General features: G+C 48.8%; 1 protein-coding gene across 3 annotated transcripts in view; it reads left to right on the forward strand.

Moving 5' to 3' along the window:
- SRRM4 (serine/arginine repetitive matrix 4) overlaps window positions 1–15,901 on the forward strand; it is a 151,670-nt gene that overhangs the window by 96,751 nt on the left and 39,018 nt on the right. For 2 of the 3 annotated variants that reach the window (XM_045459005.1, XM_045459003.1), the window contains exon 2: window positions 12,924–13,070. The exons of the other annotated variant lie outside the window; for it this stretch is intronic. In XM_045459005.1, coding sequence (XP_045314961.1) covers window positions 12,924–13,070 — 147 coding nt within the window. The remainder of the gene's footprint in view (window positions 1–12,923; window positions 13,071–15,901) is intronic. 3 annotated transcript variants of the gene reach the window in all.

The following is a 15,901-nucleotide window of genomic DNA, read 5'->3' on the forward strand; positions in this document are numbered from 1 at the left end:
TATGATTATTGAGCTGAACCTTGAAGGATGGGTGGGTTTCTTTTTACAGAGAAAGAAAGAGGGGGCGCCGCAGGCAGAAGGATCAGCTTGAGCAAAGACAGGGAAGTTGGGCGCCTGTGTCCCAAAGGCTATTTACAATGAATAATTACAATTACAATGACAGCTAACATTGATTAAGTGCTTACTCTGCACCGGGAACGGTGTTAAGCACTTCATGTGCGTCGTCTCTACGAGCCGGACAATATCATTAACCCTGTAGCCGGACAATATCATTAACCCTGTTCGGCAGAAGAGAAATGAAGTGACTCGTCCAAGATCACAGCTTGAAAACGGCAAAACCAGCTTCCCAGCTCCAGTTTGTCTGATTCCAAAGGTCTGGGTGGCTCCTGGGTGCTCCCCAGGGTACACAGAGATACCTCGGAGCTTAAAAAGACCTCTGCCCATATGCTAGGGAGGGGTTTGTCCCAAGATCCCCTGGCATCTCCCGTGATGTCTGTGTCCCTGCCACAACTCACTCCTGCTCCCAAGTCCTCCTAGAGCCGAGAGGAACCCATCAAAGTTGGTGGGCAATAATCACGAAGCTGACTGCCTAATAAAGATAAAGCTCTCTAATAAACCCGCAATCCTGCGGTAATGGGTTTGACTTTTAAAAGGCAGATAAAAGTCCCAGTGGAGGGACAGACCTTTCCCATCAACTCCTTAATCAGAATTACTGTGGAGGAGCCATTTCCTACAGGTGGGACAGCTGGATGCCTGGGCTGGCATTGAGAAATAACCACTTCTGTGTAAAGCCAGACGTCTGCTCCTTCCAGAGATCCCTCTCTCCCACAGGGAATCCTTTGTCAGGAGAGAACCCTGATGGCAAAGGATGGGGCCTCTGGGACAAGCCTAAGGGAGGGCGGGGAGGCTGGAGAGGGCGTGGTTTGAGAAGTCGCTGGTGATTTGTGCTGAAGTTGCGGGGGCGGAGTCTTCTGAGAGCTTCCCGCTGATTGGTGGAGTTCTGATGGACCAACCTCTCCATTTATTCTGGTTCCACCGTCGTTGTCATCATCATCATCAAATAACATATACTGAGCGTTTCTTATGTATCTGGGAAATGTGCTAAACATTTTACAACCACCTTATGAGGCAGGTAATACTAACAACCCCATTAACATTTCCCATCCTCAGATGGGAAAACTAAGGCTTGTTGATAATAAATTTAACATCCTGTGGGTCACACAGCCCAGAAGTAGCAAAGTGGAGATTCAAACCTATGTCTGCCTGACTCCGGAAATTACAGTACTTAACTAACCATTGTTTCTGCATTTAGTAGTTTGATAGAGGAAACACTTGTTTGGGTCTGGGTCTTTGATGGAATTCACAAGAAATAAAGCCCGAGACAGAGACTGGGGTGCACATGACTTGTTGAGGTTGTGCTCTCAGGAGAAAGGAAGTGAGGGAGCAGGCTAGGGCAGGGGCAGAAAGCTAAGGGAAGATGTAGTTTCTACTGGAGTGTAGCCTCAGCCTGATGCCAGGGGGAGCTCTGGAGTGTGAACTAAACCTTAGAGTTGGTCCTACTTTGAGGCAAGTGGGCAGGTCTTTTGTACTTTAAGACAGTTAGTCAGTCATCAGCTATGGACTGCCTCTCTGCCCCACCCAGGGGTGGACATAACCTTCTGGAAAGGGGCGCCTGTGAGGCATTTGCAGCCAATATTCACATCAGCCTAGGACCTGACCAACAGCATCCACTACAGCAGCAAAGGAACTGAGTGGTGGTCCCTGCACAGCCCCTAATTTGTCAAGTGTCTTTGAATGTAGCCCTTGCCCCCTCTGGACATCAGCTTCTCCAGGCTTGGGTTCAAAGTCCTCCCGGGCCTGGCCTAGCTCTGACAGGTTCTGACTCTGTGATCTGGCCCACTGCCCCAGCTGGCAGTCTGTGTTTCTGTAACCCAGGAGGAGAGACGGGGCCCCTCGGGTGGTTCCAACAGCGTGAGGCGAGGTGTCTGACAGCTTTCCCCCACTGAAGCCCTTTATCTCACTGCTCTGCTGTGTTATTTTAAAACTAACGAGCCCAGACCTCAGGAGCTCACCGCCTGCTCGCCGCCTGCCATCGAGATTTGTGGCTTGTCTGTTCTGTCCTCTCTGCAGATTTCAGTGGCAGCTTACTCTCTGCTTGTTAGGAATTTTCTTCCAAACCTCAGCATCAGGAAGGAGGCGTATGTGCACGTGTGTATATGTGTCTACAGGAATACGAAGTCCAAATTGCACCATACTCTCAGAAGCCTCAACTGTAGTTCTAGATGATGAAAGAGTCTATTGGGTGGCTCTGGGACGACAAGGAGAAACAAATTCATCCCTGAGTTATTGAAAAAGAAAGAAGGCAGGACACAGAAGGGAATGGGGCAAGGGCCATTGCTAGGTTCTGAGGTAGCCACTCGGCTTGGTGGTGGAGTGCCACGGTCCCGGTGTAGGGAGGAGCTCCTGAGACACTCAAGGGCACACCAACCTCCCTGCGCTCCCACTCTGCAGAATCCCTTGCCTTGGGCTCTTTGGGGAAAGGGGCTCAGAATCAGCAGTGAGGCTAGAGAACAACGTGACCTATCCTGAGAAGTGTGGCTGATATTTAAAATGCCGCCATGGAAGTGCTGGGTGTGCATCGTGCCATTTTATTCTCATTCCAGCCCTATGAGGGTCATAGGATTTGTGTTTCACCAGAGAGGTGAAGAGGTTTTCCCAAAGCCACCCAGTTGGTGAATGGCCGGGCAGAATCTGTTTGATGAGTCTGATCACCATGCTCTACCGAACCCTCCGCAGACCAATCAGTCTTCCCCGTCTATACGGCCTGTCTTGTTCCTCCAACCTTGTCCTCTTTCCTTAGGGCTTCTCCTTTCCTGGGTCACTTTCATTCATGAGAGTTTATGTACCTGACCCATGTCTTCCTCTGAATTGTAAGGAAAGCCTTCTTGGGGGAAGGAGCATGTCTGGAGCATCTTAAAATGACCCTCCACCAGGAGTAAAACAAGGCGTAACAGATGAATGAATGAATGAATGAATGGGAGGAGTCAAACACTTTATAGTGCAGCTGACCCAGGTTTGAATGGCACAGGATCCCCTTATGGGTGGATTCTTTTCCATAAATACGGCACAGGACTGTAAATGTATTTTCTCTTCCTTATGATTTTCTGAATAACATTTTCTTTCCTCTAGCTTACTTTGTTGTAAGAATACAGTGCATAATACAGATAACATACAAAAAATGTGTTAACCTACTGTTTACGTATCAGAAAGGCTGACTGGTCAACAGTAGGCTCTTAGTAGTTAAGTTTGGGGGGGAGTCAAAAGTTATACATGAATCTTTGACTGCACAGGGGTCGGTGCCCCTAACCCCTGTGCTGTTCAATGGTCCATTGTATGTTTTAAGAGCCAGTCCACCAGGCTGGGGCACTCCTGTTGAGCCATCTTGTTATTCGAAAACCTCACTGGCACAGAGCTTAACCGACTTCCTCAGTTTCCCACCTCACTGTGGCGAGGTGCCCTATCTAACCCCAAGAAGATCCAATCTCATGGCCTTAAATACCATCTAAATGCCAACATCCCTCAAATGCACTTCATCAGCGCTAATGTCTTCTTTGAACTCCAGTCTTGGGCACTCAGCTGCCTACCTGCCATTTCCACATAGATCTCTAATTGGCATCTCAAAACTGGCATGTCCCAAATGCCCTTCTCCACCTGCAGCCACCCCAGCTTAGTAACCAGCAGCTCCATCCTCTTGGTTTCTCAGAGGAAAACCTAGGAGTCACCCTTGACCCCTTTTGTTCACACTTCCATGTCCAATCCATGAGCAAACTCCATGGATTCCAGCTTCAACCTGTGTCCAGAATCTGACCACTTCTCACCACTACGGCAGCGATAACCCTGACCCCAGCCACCATCTTCTGTCAGGTGTGTGATTGCAATAATCCCAACTCGTCTTCCTGTATTTATCCTGGCTTGCTTGCCCACTACACTCAGCATGCCTCCAGGGAGACCCTGTAAAGCCTAAGTCAGATCTCATTGTTCCCCTTCTTGGAACCCTCCAATGGCTTCCTGTCTCACTCAGAGAAAAAGTCAAGTTCTTGCAAAAGTCCACCAGACAGTCCATGATCTGGTCCCTCATTACCTCTCTGATGCTCCCTCCTAATTTTTGTCCCCCTTAGTCAGCTCTAGCCTCATTGTGTCTAGTGTGTTCCTACGTCAGGGCCTTTGCATTGACAGTGCCCTCTGCCTATCATGCTCTTCTCCCGGGCATGCATGAGGTTCCCTCCCTCAGTGCCTTCAAGTCTTGCTCAGATGTTACCTTTGAAGGGAGGCCTTCTCTGGTCACATTTAAAATTCCAGCCCCCTCCCAGTAGCATTCCCAGCTTTCCTTATCCTCTGTTTCTCTTCTGTATGCACTTTCCAATAGCCTACGTATTTCCCACTTAATTATGTGTATTTTCTGCTCTCCTCCTCCCTCTGCCCATCCCAGTAGAATGCAAGCTCTGCCAAGCAGGGATGGTTGTTTTCTGTTGTGTCTCCGGTGCCTAGAACATGGCCTACGTATAGTAGGTGCTCAATAAATATTTGTTGAGTCAGTGACTGAGCAAAGAATAAGCGAACAGTCCCTGGCAGCACTTATTGGAACCAGTCTTTACTCTCTTGGCTCTTGAACCAAGGCTCCTCCCTACCCTGGACTGGAGGCTTCTGTCCTGTTCCCAGAAGATCCTGCTTGCTTGGTGCCTCCTCCAGTAGTGGCTGTAACGATGCCCAAAGGGACTCACCTAGCACAGCCCCTCCCACGGCAGGAAAATATAGTCAGCCACTCATGCTCCGTGGAGAAACCTAAACCCTGTCTGCAATTCCAGCTGGTAGAAAGGTCCTGAGGGTGCCCTGGGCTGAAGCCAGAGATGTGATTCTTGCCTGTGGTGACACAGCTTGGAGGAATCAGGGCTTGAACCCAGGTCACTAGGACCCCAGGACCGTTGTACTTTCTCAGCATCACCTAATTACTTTTTGCAACCCGTTCAAGTGGAAAACCACAGCACTTTGGAACTTAGCCATTTCCCAAGTTACAGGCAGCCTATATTCCAGGCAGTCCCAAGAATCCAATCCAATCCAATCCCCCTTTCAGTCACTTGCCCTCTCCCTAGGCAAATAGGCAATCGACAGGCCAGCCTGGGGAGGGAGAAATGACTGGCTGAATTTGGGGTTGATGGGAGGGCAGAGGATGGATGTGTTCAGTGATGAGAGTCCACAACCCAGGCATGTCGGGGCCTGACCTGCTTGGCTGAGCTGGGTAAGAAATGCTGAGCTGATTTTTCTCCATATGGTTCTTTTGTCCTTTGACCTGAACTTGGGAACTGGACAATTTTTGATATACAAGCGTGTTTACCACACACACATACACATGTTCCCACACTCAAATGCTCTCAGCCGTGAGAGCTGAACTAAACCATTGTCATCTTGCCCGAAGAGCGAGTGTGCTGGAGGGCTGTGCTTGTCTATATAGGCAAGCCTTCAGGGTCGGGTCCAAATCCTTTGTGAAATCTACAATCTGATTACTCCAAGTGTGGGTTCCTGGGGCCACAGCAGCACCTGAGAACTGGTTAGAAGTGTAGACTCTCAGGCCCTAACCCAGACATGCTGAGTCAGCATCTCCAGCCTAACAAGATCCCCAGGAGATTCATGTGCACGTGAGGGTGTGAGAAGCACCTGTCTGTCCTCCATATGACCCTCAAGGACCCAGTCCCTGCCTTCCTCCCCGGTATCAGCTTCTTTTTTTCCTGCAGCCCATGTCCATTGCAACATTATTTACAATAGCCAAGACATGGAAACAACCTAAATGTCCATCAGTGGGTAAATGGAAAAATAAATTATTTTACGTAAACACAACAGAATACTATTCAGCCATGAAAAGATGGATGTCCTGCTATTTGTGACAACACAGATGGACCTTAAGGGTATTTTGCTGAAGTGAAATAAACCAGGCTCAACTGTTGCTTTCCACCCTCCACCCCACTGTCTCATTCAGCCTACTGCCTCCTCTGCAGTTACGTGAAGTTCACTGCTGTGTCCTGATGTCGGGCCTTTGCACATGCCACTCTACTCTCCTGACCAATTTCCATATATCTTTAGGAAGCCTTCCATGGCCACCTGCCCACGTTCCCATGGCTGAATTAAGTGTTTTCTCTCTCTCTCTCTCTCTCTCTCTCTCTCTCTCTCTCTCTGTCTCTCTCTGTGGTTCCATGGCCCTCTGAGATTACTATACCATATTTCCAGTTGAGGGATCTGTCTTCCCCCTGCAGGCTGAAGGCAGACACAAGTCTTAATTACTATACAGTCCCTGAAATCTGATACTAAGTAGGTGTTCAGCAGACAGCTATTGAACAAATGAATTAAATAATGAGGGAGATGCCAGCTTCATAAAATTTCTTATTTCTCATTCGGTTCCTAGTGGCATGAGCATTACTGACCCTGAGCCCAGCTATGTCTCCCTCAGTGGCTCTCTGGAATCCCCAGTCTTCCCCCAAGCCCCCTATACTTTTTCTAGCCATGGTAGCAAACTCAAAGAGTCACAGCTCCTGCAGATTATCCCCAACCAGGCTTAGTTAACCTTGAAAAGGACTTGGTACCAAGACCTCAGGCCAGGATATTAATAGGGCCCAGACTGAAGCCCCAGGAACCAAGGCACAGATTAGCCCAATCCATCTTGTCCGTAGGCTGAGTCAGCCCCGTGATAAGGCTTGAGCTTTCTAGTGGACTCGTGAGCTGAGGGTGTGGGCCTTCACTCTTACTGAAACAGGCAGACTGTAGGTATCTGGTCGGCGTGGGGACAAGGACGGACCATCCACAGGCCTGAATGCACGTGTAGAATAAGAACCTGGGGTGTGAACCTTGGATGGAAAGCAAGAGCCTTTTCCTCTCCAGGTCTCAGTGTCTTCATCTGTGTAATGGGGATAAGCTCACTACACTGGGCACCTAACAGAGGGTTGTCAATTTCAGTTGAGATGCTGGACTAGTGCTCTACACCCAGGAGAAGCCGTTAAGGGGATGAAGGCAGTAAGCGTCCCCAGTCTAATGACCAAATGCCATTCCTCTTTGTGGAATATAACATCCAAGCCAAACTTGAGATACAGCCCCTTCTCCAAACACATAAAACAAGTCCCTGTCTTATGATGAAATGACCAAGATTCACCCTATACCCCCACGTATGACTTCCTTACATTTTCAAAGTGTTTTCCAGATTTCTCTCCTTTTTCCTCAGTTGATTCTTATAAACAGGCAGGGCAGCTACTGTTCTTGCCTCTTACTATCCCCGGGTCTCAGTTTTTCCACCTGTACAGTAGGGACGACCATGCCTGTTCCTGGGTTTCTGTGGAAGCTTGAATGAGATGGTGCATGGCCCCCGTGTCTGGCACAGAGTAGGTGCTTGATAAATGCTGTCTCTGCTGCTGTGATTTAGTGACACGGAAGGAGCACCAGACTGGGGGTCAAAAGGCCATGGTTCAGCCACAGCTCTGACATGAGTCACTCATTGTGCAGCCTTGGGCAAGTCCCTTGCTTCTTGGGGCCTCAGTCTCCCCACTCAGTACAGAGGAGAGCCAGGGTGGGGGGCCCTTCCTACTCCCCTCCAACATTATTTGTCTCTTATTCCCCAGTCGGTGTTTAACTCAATCTAGTTCTTGGGGCACGGGGATCTGTACCCAACCCAGGGCCTGGTGAGCACTTTGCTGGGAGCAGGGTGCTTTGATGTGAGAAGCAGGGAAGCAGCTAGGGAGCCGGGCATCTCGGAGAGTTTTGTAGAAAGTTCAGGCCTGACTTTTATCGGAGGCTGGGAATCTGCTGGTTGCCATGACTACAGAGAGCAGCATCTAAGCTCCAGGTCGTTGATTAGCAGGAACAGAGCGGGGAAGGCCTTGAGGAATTCAGCACGCACGGCCCCCTCCCTCCCTCTGTGAAGTGGAGTGTGCCGGCCCTTGACTTCACTGTTTTAGCTGTCCCCTGAAGATCTCGCCTCCTTTTAAGTGCTTTTTTATGCAACATCGAAGGGCCCTGTGGTAAAAATGAGGCAGCTGCCAGGACTCCTCAGCAAAGACAGAACACGGAATTTTTCTTAAAGCCCTGCAAGGCTGCAGAGCGGGAGGTGGGGAAGGAAGCTGGCGGGGGGTGGCTTGGGGGAGAGGGCCTCCACGGCTGAGGTCTGAGTCCGCTGAGATGCTGTCTCAACTGAGGCGGGCCCTTCTCCTTGGACCACTGCTTCTTTATACTAAGGAGAGTTTGCCTCTGATCTGTGGTTCCCACCTGAGATCAGTCATCATTTATCTATCCATCCATCAGTCATTCATTCGACAAATGTTTATTGAGCAAAAAAGGGCACACTATGCCAGGCACCATATCCCTGGGGATTCCGTGGTGAGAAAAGAGGCTAGTTCCCACTCTCGTGAAGCTAGCATTGGAGTCTAGTAGACAAGTGGTTAGCAAACAAACATATAAAATAGTCATTTCAAATAGTAACAAGTGCCCTGAGGGGAGAGGCAGCAGACTTCTGTGCTGGCGGCAGGTGAAGAGAGGGGCAAAATCACTTAAGGGGGTCAGAGAGGGTCTCTCTGAGAAGGTGACTTCTGAACCAAAGGAAGGAACTGGCCATGCAAAGAACTGGAGGAACAGCATGCCAGATGGATGGAACAGAAGGGCAAAGCCTCTGAGCAAAGGCCCTTTTCCACATGAGGGACGACAGTAAGGAAGCCATGTGGATAGAGCAGAGTGAGGGATGGACAGAAGGGTAAGAGATGGGGTCTAGGGTCGGGGCAGACGCCGGATCATGCAGAGTCTTTTAGTTCTGGCAATCAGTTTGGATTTACTCTTAATCCAAAGGAGGCGAAATTACCAGGGATGTTTCTTTAAGATGCGGATTTCCTAGTTTCACCCCTTTGAGACTATTTATTATGGCTAGGTTGGGACTGAGAAGTCTGTACTTTTAAAATCTCCTTGGGAGCCTCTGATACTGTGCCAGGTTTGGGAAGCCTGGGACTGCATGGTCTCGGAGCCTCTTTCAGTTTTCAGGAAGCAGAGAAGCCAAGTGTCAGAACATCTTGAAAAAAGATCTTAAAAGTTGTATGATATTATGGAGAATTCCTTTCTTCCTTCCCTCACAACTCCCTATCCACCTGGTAGAATTAATTCAGGTTTTGTTTGTTTTTTTAGCTTGTTTGCAAAAATCGCAGATGGGGTACCTAACACAAGGAAGGTGAAGCCAGCGTTATGGGGGGAAAAGACAATCGACCGTATCACGGGTTATAACAGCAGCAACCCCACCAAAACATCATCAGGATTTGCCAGTCCCTGATGCTGGCGATGATGGATGAGGGTTGTCCTCACCCTAAGCCTGGTCCACCAGAGCCTGGCAGTAGCATTCCCTATCTGTCCCTGTGCTACAGATAACCCATGCCTCCTCTCCCTCCAGCAGCAGGAAGTCACTGAGACCTTCCACACAATGCCAGCTCTTACTCATCGTCTATTTATTCACTGCCACATTGCTTACATCAGTTATTGTTGTTTATTTTTCCCTTTTGAGGGCTTGCCTCGGATACAGATTTGGGTCATGGTTTCCTATAATGCCCCAGAGTCCAAAACCCCATTCTTGTGTGTTCAGCTCAAGGCAACACACATCCATTGATAAGTTCGCTGATCACTTTTCTAGGAGAAATATGGGGTACAATAGAAAATGCATCAACTGAGCCATCGGAGTTGACTGAGGCATTGGCTGGTTTATTTCCACCAACTGTGACGTGAAGGGATTAACTCAAAGCATCTCAAAATCCCTTTCTAACTCTTTGAAACAAATGCGTGTTCTCTTTAGCCAATGCATGTGCTCTTTCATTTATTCATTGCACAAATGTTGAGTGTTTACCACGCAGTGGGCTCTGGGGCAGTGAGACACAGTCCCACTCCCAGGGAACTCATAGTCTGGTGTGAGGAAAGATAATGAAATGGCAACAGCTCATATCAGGAGTTGCAGTCATAGTAGCAAAAGGACTGTTATATCCTAGAATAGGGCTTAGATCTCCCCCTAAGTCTGCCCCCGGCATCACCATCTCTACCTCATCAGTGGGGACCCATCCTGCCGGTTGCTCAGGCTCAAAACCTTGGAGTCATCCTTGACCCCTCCCCTTCTCTTATTCTCTCCCACCCACCTTTAGCCAGCAGCAAATGATGCTAGAGTCCCACTTTCAAATATCAGAATCTGACCACATCTCATCACCTCCGTCACCAACCCACCGATCCGAACCTGGACAGTTGCATGCACCTCCCTCCCTGTTGTTCCTCCCTTGTGTCTAGTGTCTTCAGCCACTGGGCTGATCCTTCTAAAATGTGAGGTAGACCATGTGAGTCAGTCCTCTGTTCAAAAGCCATGCCATCTCAGCCGCAGAGTCCCATGACCTACAAGACGCGAACTCTGGTCTCCCCTCTTACCACACCCTAGCCCTGCTTGCTCTTTCTTGTGAATATATGCCAAGGGTCTTTGAACCTGCCATTCCTTCCGCCTAGAGCACATTTTCCAACTTCCCATGGATAACTTGTGTAGAATCTGTACATCGCCAGGCAATGGATTACCCACCCCCACCCCCCCAAATCTTATAGCTTAAAACAACAACAAACAGTTCTGATGTCTCCCCGTCAGGAATTTGGCTGGGCCACTCTGGCTGGGCATCTCGCGTGAGACTGTGGGCAGGTGTCAGCCCGGGCTGTAGTGTCATCTGATGAGTCACGACTGGGGCTGGAGGGTCCACTTCCAAGTTGGCGTGTGCACGTGGCTGGTGGCCGGAAGCCTCGGCTGTTCTGCAAGCGGGCTTCCCCATAGCGCTGCCTGAGGGTTCTCACCCCATGGTGACGGCTTCCCTCAGAGTGATCAGTCCAAAGGGAGCGAGGCAGAAGCCGCCTTTGTGACCTGGTCTCGGAAGTCACGTGTTATCACTTGCACTGCCTTCGAGTCATTAAAAGCGAATCGCTAAGCCCTGCCAGCATTCAAGGGGAAGGAAATTAGGTTGCATCTTTTCATGGCAGGGCTGTCAAAGACTCTGTGAACACATTTTAAAACCACCACTCACTGCAAGGTGAGTTCCTATTCCTTTAAGCCCCCATCCCCCGGTTACTTCCAGAGTGGCCTTCTTCCCTGATACTCTGTACAAAAGAACAGTCACCCCCTCCCATTACAGAATACTGTTTCATTCTCTCCATGATTTATTGCCATCCAATAAGCCACGTTATTACTTGTGTATGCGCTTAGACCTGCTCCCACCCCCACCCCACCCCCCACCCCCCCGTCTGGAATGTAAACTCCGTTATCACAGGGGACACCTCTCTCTTCTTCACTGCAGCCCCACACTTAGAACTGGCCTGGATGCAGGTTAGCCTAGGCCCGGTCAAGTATGACAGGAGGCAAGTGTTGCTGGGCACTGGGCAGAAATTGTAAGCTCTGAGTTGTTTGAGCAGAATCAGGACAGAGTTCCATATGAAGAGACTGGAGGCATGGGAATGGAGCCCTCAGAGTAGGAGAAGCAGAGCAGACAGGTGTAGGGAACACCGGAGTTCTGGAAGCCTGGCGTGGGCAGTGAGGAGGGCTGGACGGCCCCGACAAGAATCTCCATCCCTCCTGGGCTTGCCGCATCTCTCAGCTCTGCTTCTAAAGATGCACTGATAAGCGGCTGACAGAGACAGATGTGTTTTGCTGCCCTTCCTTCAGTATTGACTGGGTTTGGCCTGCTCTCTGGGCAGCCCTAAGGAGCAGGGGGCTTATCAGATGCATTCATCCTGAGTCATAAAACCAGTCTTGACGCACTGGCTGCAGGTGCTCGGTGCAGGAGAAATGCTATTGCCTGTGGTCAGCGCTTGACCCGGACTCTGCAGGCAGGGTGAGGAGGGAGGGGCACTCGCTGGATGATGCCAAATCCACCTGTTCCTCCCAAACTCCTGAGGTTGGGGGCCAGGAGATATGAGTGGCAGTGTCTTCAAAGACTGAGTACCTAGGTGACTTCCTTCTCCTTTCTGGGTCCCAAAGAAGGAAGTGGGACTCAGGTGGTTTTCCTAGAGTTGTCTGGGGCTCTTCTCAGAGGCAGAGGGATGAGCTTCAGGCCTTCATGGGAATTGCATCCCAGGTAGGTGGCCTCATACCTGCCAAGGACACCAAAGTGGAGCAAAGGGGAATGGAACAGACACTTTTTAAGGCCGTTTTGTTTGCTTTATGTTATCTCATTTTCATAACCATCCAGCAATATAAGGACTAGTGTTACTCCCCATCTGATCACTGGGGAAACTGCAAAACAGAGAGATGGAGTCTTCTATCTACTAAGTGGTGGAAACAGTGTTTGAATCCAACCATGTACACCTCTTCCATCCAGAGATAAGGCAGGGAAATGGACAGAAATGGCCAAGGGGCGTTGGAACGGATTCTCTCATGCTTTGGCCTCTACTGAATGTTTTGAGCAAGGATGTGGAACACTGGTTTCCAGCCTCTCCCTGTGGTTTAGTCAGGATAGGATAGGATAAGCAATGCCACAGTAACAAATAAGCCCCTAAATCCCAGTGGCTCAACCCGACTAAGGCTTATTTCTATCATGCAAAGTCCGATGTGGCTCAGGCATCTCTCCTCCGTCAAGTAGCTTCACCTTTTGGGGTTTGTGACCTCCAAGGTCACTGCAACAGAGGGAGAGAGAGCTGGAGAAGGCACACAGACCTTGCTGGCTCAAACCGGAAATGACACACGTCACTTCCACCGAGAGACCAGTGGCCAAAGATAATCTCTCACGGTGCCAACCTAACTGCAAGGAAAGTTGGGCCATATTAGGATGTCTCTGAATGTCTGATGAACGCGAAGACCTTGTCATATCCTAACAATTTCAGCCTCTTTATTTGTTCCCCTGTAGGACAGAACCCCAGAGCAGCCCTGTGGTTCCAGCTCAGGATGGACCCTCGGAAAAGCTGAGCCAGCATCTGGCCACCGAGGCCTTGGGCACCAACAGCTGGGAGAGAGACAAGGCCTGCCGGGAGCTCAGCCCTGCCAGAGCACGCAGGTGACATGCTGACCCAGCCCTCTCTGGGTTCCAGTGAGGAGGTTCAAGTTGAGAATGCAGAAGTGAAGTTTGTCTTTCTGGCCACTCTTCCTCTCCTTCTGTTTGCAAACTCCTCTTTCAGACCCTTAAACCCAATCAAAAGTCAGCACGCTTTTTTTTTTTTTTTTCCTGTAGAGGACCAGATAGCAAATATTTTGAGGACCAGATGGACTTGGCCACAGCTACTCAATCCTGCCCTTGTAGCACAGAAACAGCCACAGACTCTACGTAAATAAGGTGTATAGATGCATTTCAATAAAACTTTATTTATAAAGACAGGCTAGATACAGTCTGGGGGTCAAAGTTTGTTGCCTTTGCCTTAGATGATCGAGCTAGTTCCTGTCCATTTTAATGACTCTATAAGCAACTTATTCCCAAGTCATGACTTCAGCCCAGATCTGTCTCCTGAGATCCAGATCTTTGCATTTATTCCTTAAATTCAGTTATTCAACCAGGATCTCTTGAGCACCCATTGGTGACAGGCACTGTGCTGACATCTGAGGACACACCGTTTTACTGAGGTTCGGAGAGGTAATGTAACTTGCCAAAAATATGGCAGCCCGTAAGTGGCAAGAAGTTTTGAAATATGGTCTCTCTGATCTTAAATCCTAGACTAACACCTACCACGTTATACTTTGATGCTAATGAAAAAGCTAATCTATCCCCCTGACTTCTATTTTCAAGTTTTGCATCCTGCACATATAAAGCCTAGTCTGTCTTTGGCCTCTGGAGAATCAATTTTGTTGACAACATCATCCTCATTATCTGGTTTTATCAGCTGGTTGAAACTAACTCACCACTCTCTCACTACCCTGGGCTTGTACCTACCCCCTCAGTGACACGTGGAAAATGAACCTAGTGTCCTTGCCAATGGTGTGCCCTAGATATAATCCCTACCTCTTGCATCAGAGGGTGTCGAAGCCATTTTACAGGTGTGGAAACTGAGGACAGTAGGTGGCAGGATCAAGATTAGCCTGAGGACCCCTGATCTGGTCCAGATTCTCTCTTTATGTCCTGGAGTTGTTGGTTTCCTAAGGTACAGACTCTAAACTATATTAGGCACCCATCTGAGAATTACATGGAAGCTATGAGTGCTGCCACCAGGGAAAGTGTGGATATGCTCCAAGAAAACTCCCCAAATTCCACGTACCATTTCAGAGGATTCATAGACTCCCAAGGCCCATGAGCAGGGCTGTCTAGTTAAGAATCTGAATTCTGAAGAAGTGGTTTGGGAAGCCAGAATATCACTCACAGGTGAAGTCCACTTCTCTATCCAGCCTACCGTCTTGGCCACGGGGTTTATTTAGGCTCTGATGTCAATGGGGGAGAAAGAGTGAAGTCCTATCAGCTTGGAGAAGTGAAGGTCAACATCAGATCTGGAGAATTCTCTCCAGGAAACAGGAAAAAAGCTGTTTCCATAAGAGGCTGAGGGAGATGGAGAGAGGGGAGAGAAAGGGCGTTTCTATACTTCGAAAACACTGTCTCTCAGACAATCCAAGGGAGAGACTGTGTCATAGAGATAGACATGTACTAACTGAGCAACTTTGGGCACTTAGTTTTCCTTCCCAGGCCTCAGTTTTCACAACTATAAAATGGGAATATTGAGATATATATCTCCTAATAAGAGTGAGGATTAAATCAGATATGCATGTACAGATCTTGACCGTGAGCCTAGAATGTGGGGGGCGCTGCAAATGCCGGTGGGGGTGCCATGGGGCCCGAAGAGCAGGCTCCAGGCATGAAAATCTCAACAGGGATACCATGCTGTCACTTTGGCTGCGGAGAGTCCCTTTGACTGTGGAGCGTGTTGCTCCCTTCTCTTATCTGAGACCCGCTCTCTGACATGCTAAAAAAAAAAAAAAATACAGTAATAGAAAGTACATTTTTACATGAACTTGCTGAAGACCAGGGCGCATTGCATGAGTGAGGGCCTCATTGCTTGTGACAAACGTGGGACACGGGTATCATGTTTTATTCCCATCTCACAGATGATGCACGTGATACCCGGAGAGGTAGCTGAGCTAGGAGGTAATGGAGCGGGAGTGTGTCAGCGTCTATAGCCAGCGTTCTTTATGGTTGCAGAGTCTGCATGTTTGACCATTGTGAACGGAGCCACTCCATGTGTAATCACTAAACACTTAACTGCTGCACATTTCGTGGCTGCTTCTGTGACTGCGGTGTACTTACTTAACCACTAGTCTGGCCCCTCCAGCCCTGCTGTGAGGGCACACCTAGGCACACAGGTACAGGAGGAAGAAAAAGGATTTGCAGAAGGGGTTGATTTTCCCCTCACAGACCTCAAATCCAAAGTCAAGGCCTTTCTCCGTTTGACCCCATCGCTCACATAGGAGGGTAAGTGGTTCCCAAGCCTGCTTCCCTGGGACCCTGGGGTTCCAGAAAAAGAAGTGAGAATAATTGTCTGAAACATTGAGATCTTTCTCTATTTTATAAGACACAGCTTTAAGGATTTTTTTCCTTTTTAAGCATTTCTTCCTTAAATGTTTAGGGTTTGTTTTTTTTTTCTTTCAAATTCCTGGCAATGGTTACACTGCAAAGTGTTTATGTGAAACAAGATAATTTAACAAGTGGCTAAATTATTGCATCCATTCACCCCTCATTAGGTCACCCAACAAATATTTATTAGGTCTTACTCTGTGTCAAGCACTTGTTGCCGGAAAAATTTGGAAGTGGTCTACCACAGTTACACAAGCAGCCCATCTGCTTCCTGGACATGTGTACTGTGCTTTGTGCTTTATAACACATAAGTGTAGTTAAGTAGTGAGGTACTTAAT

This window comes from Leopardus geoffroyi, chromosome D3, assembly GCF_018350155.1.
Source record: "Leopardus geoffroyi isolate Oge1 chromosome D3, O.geoffroyi_Oge1_pat1.0, whole genome shotgun sequence".
Taxonomy (NCBI): domain Eukaryota; kingdom Metazoa; phylum Chordata; class Mammalia; order Carnivora; family Felidae; genus Leopardus; species Leopardus geoffroyi.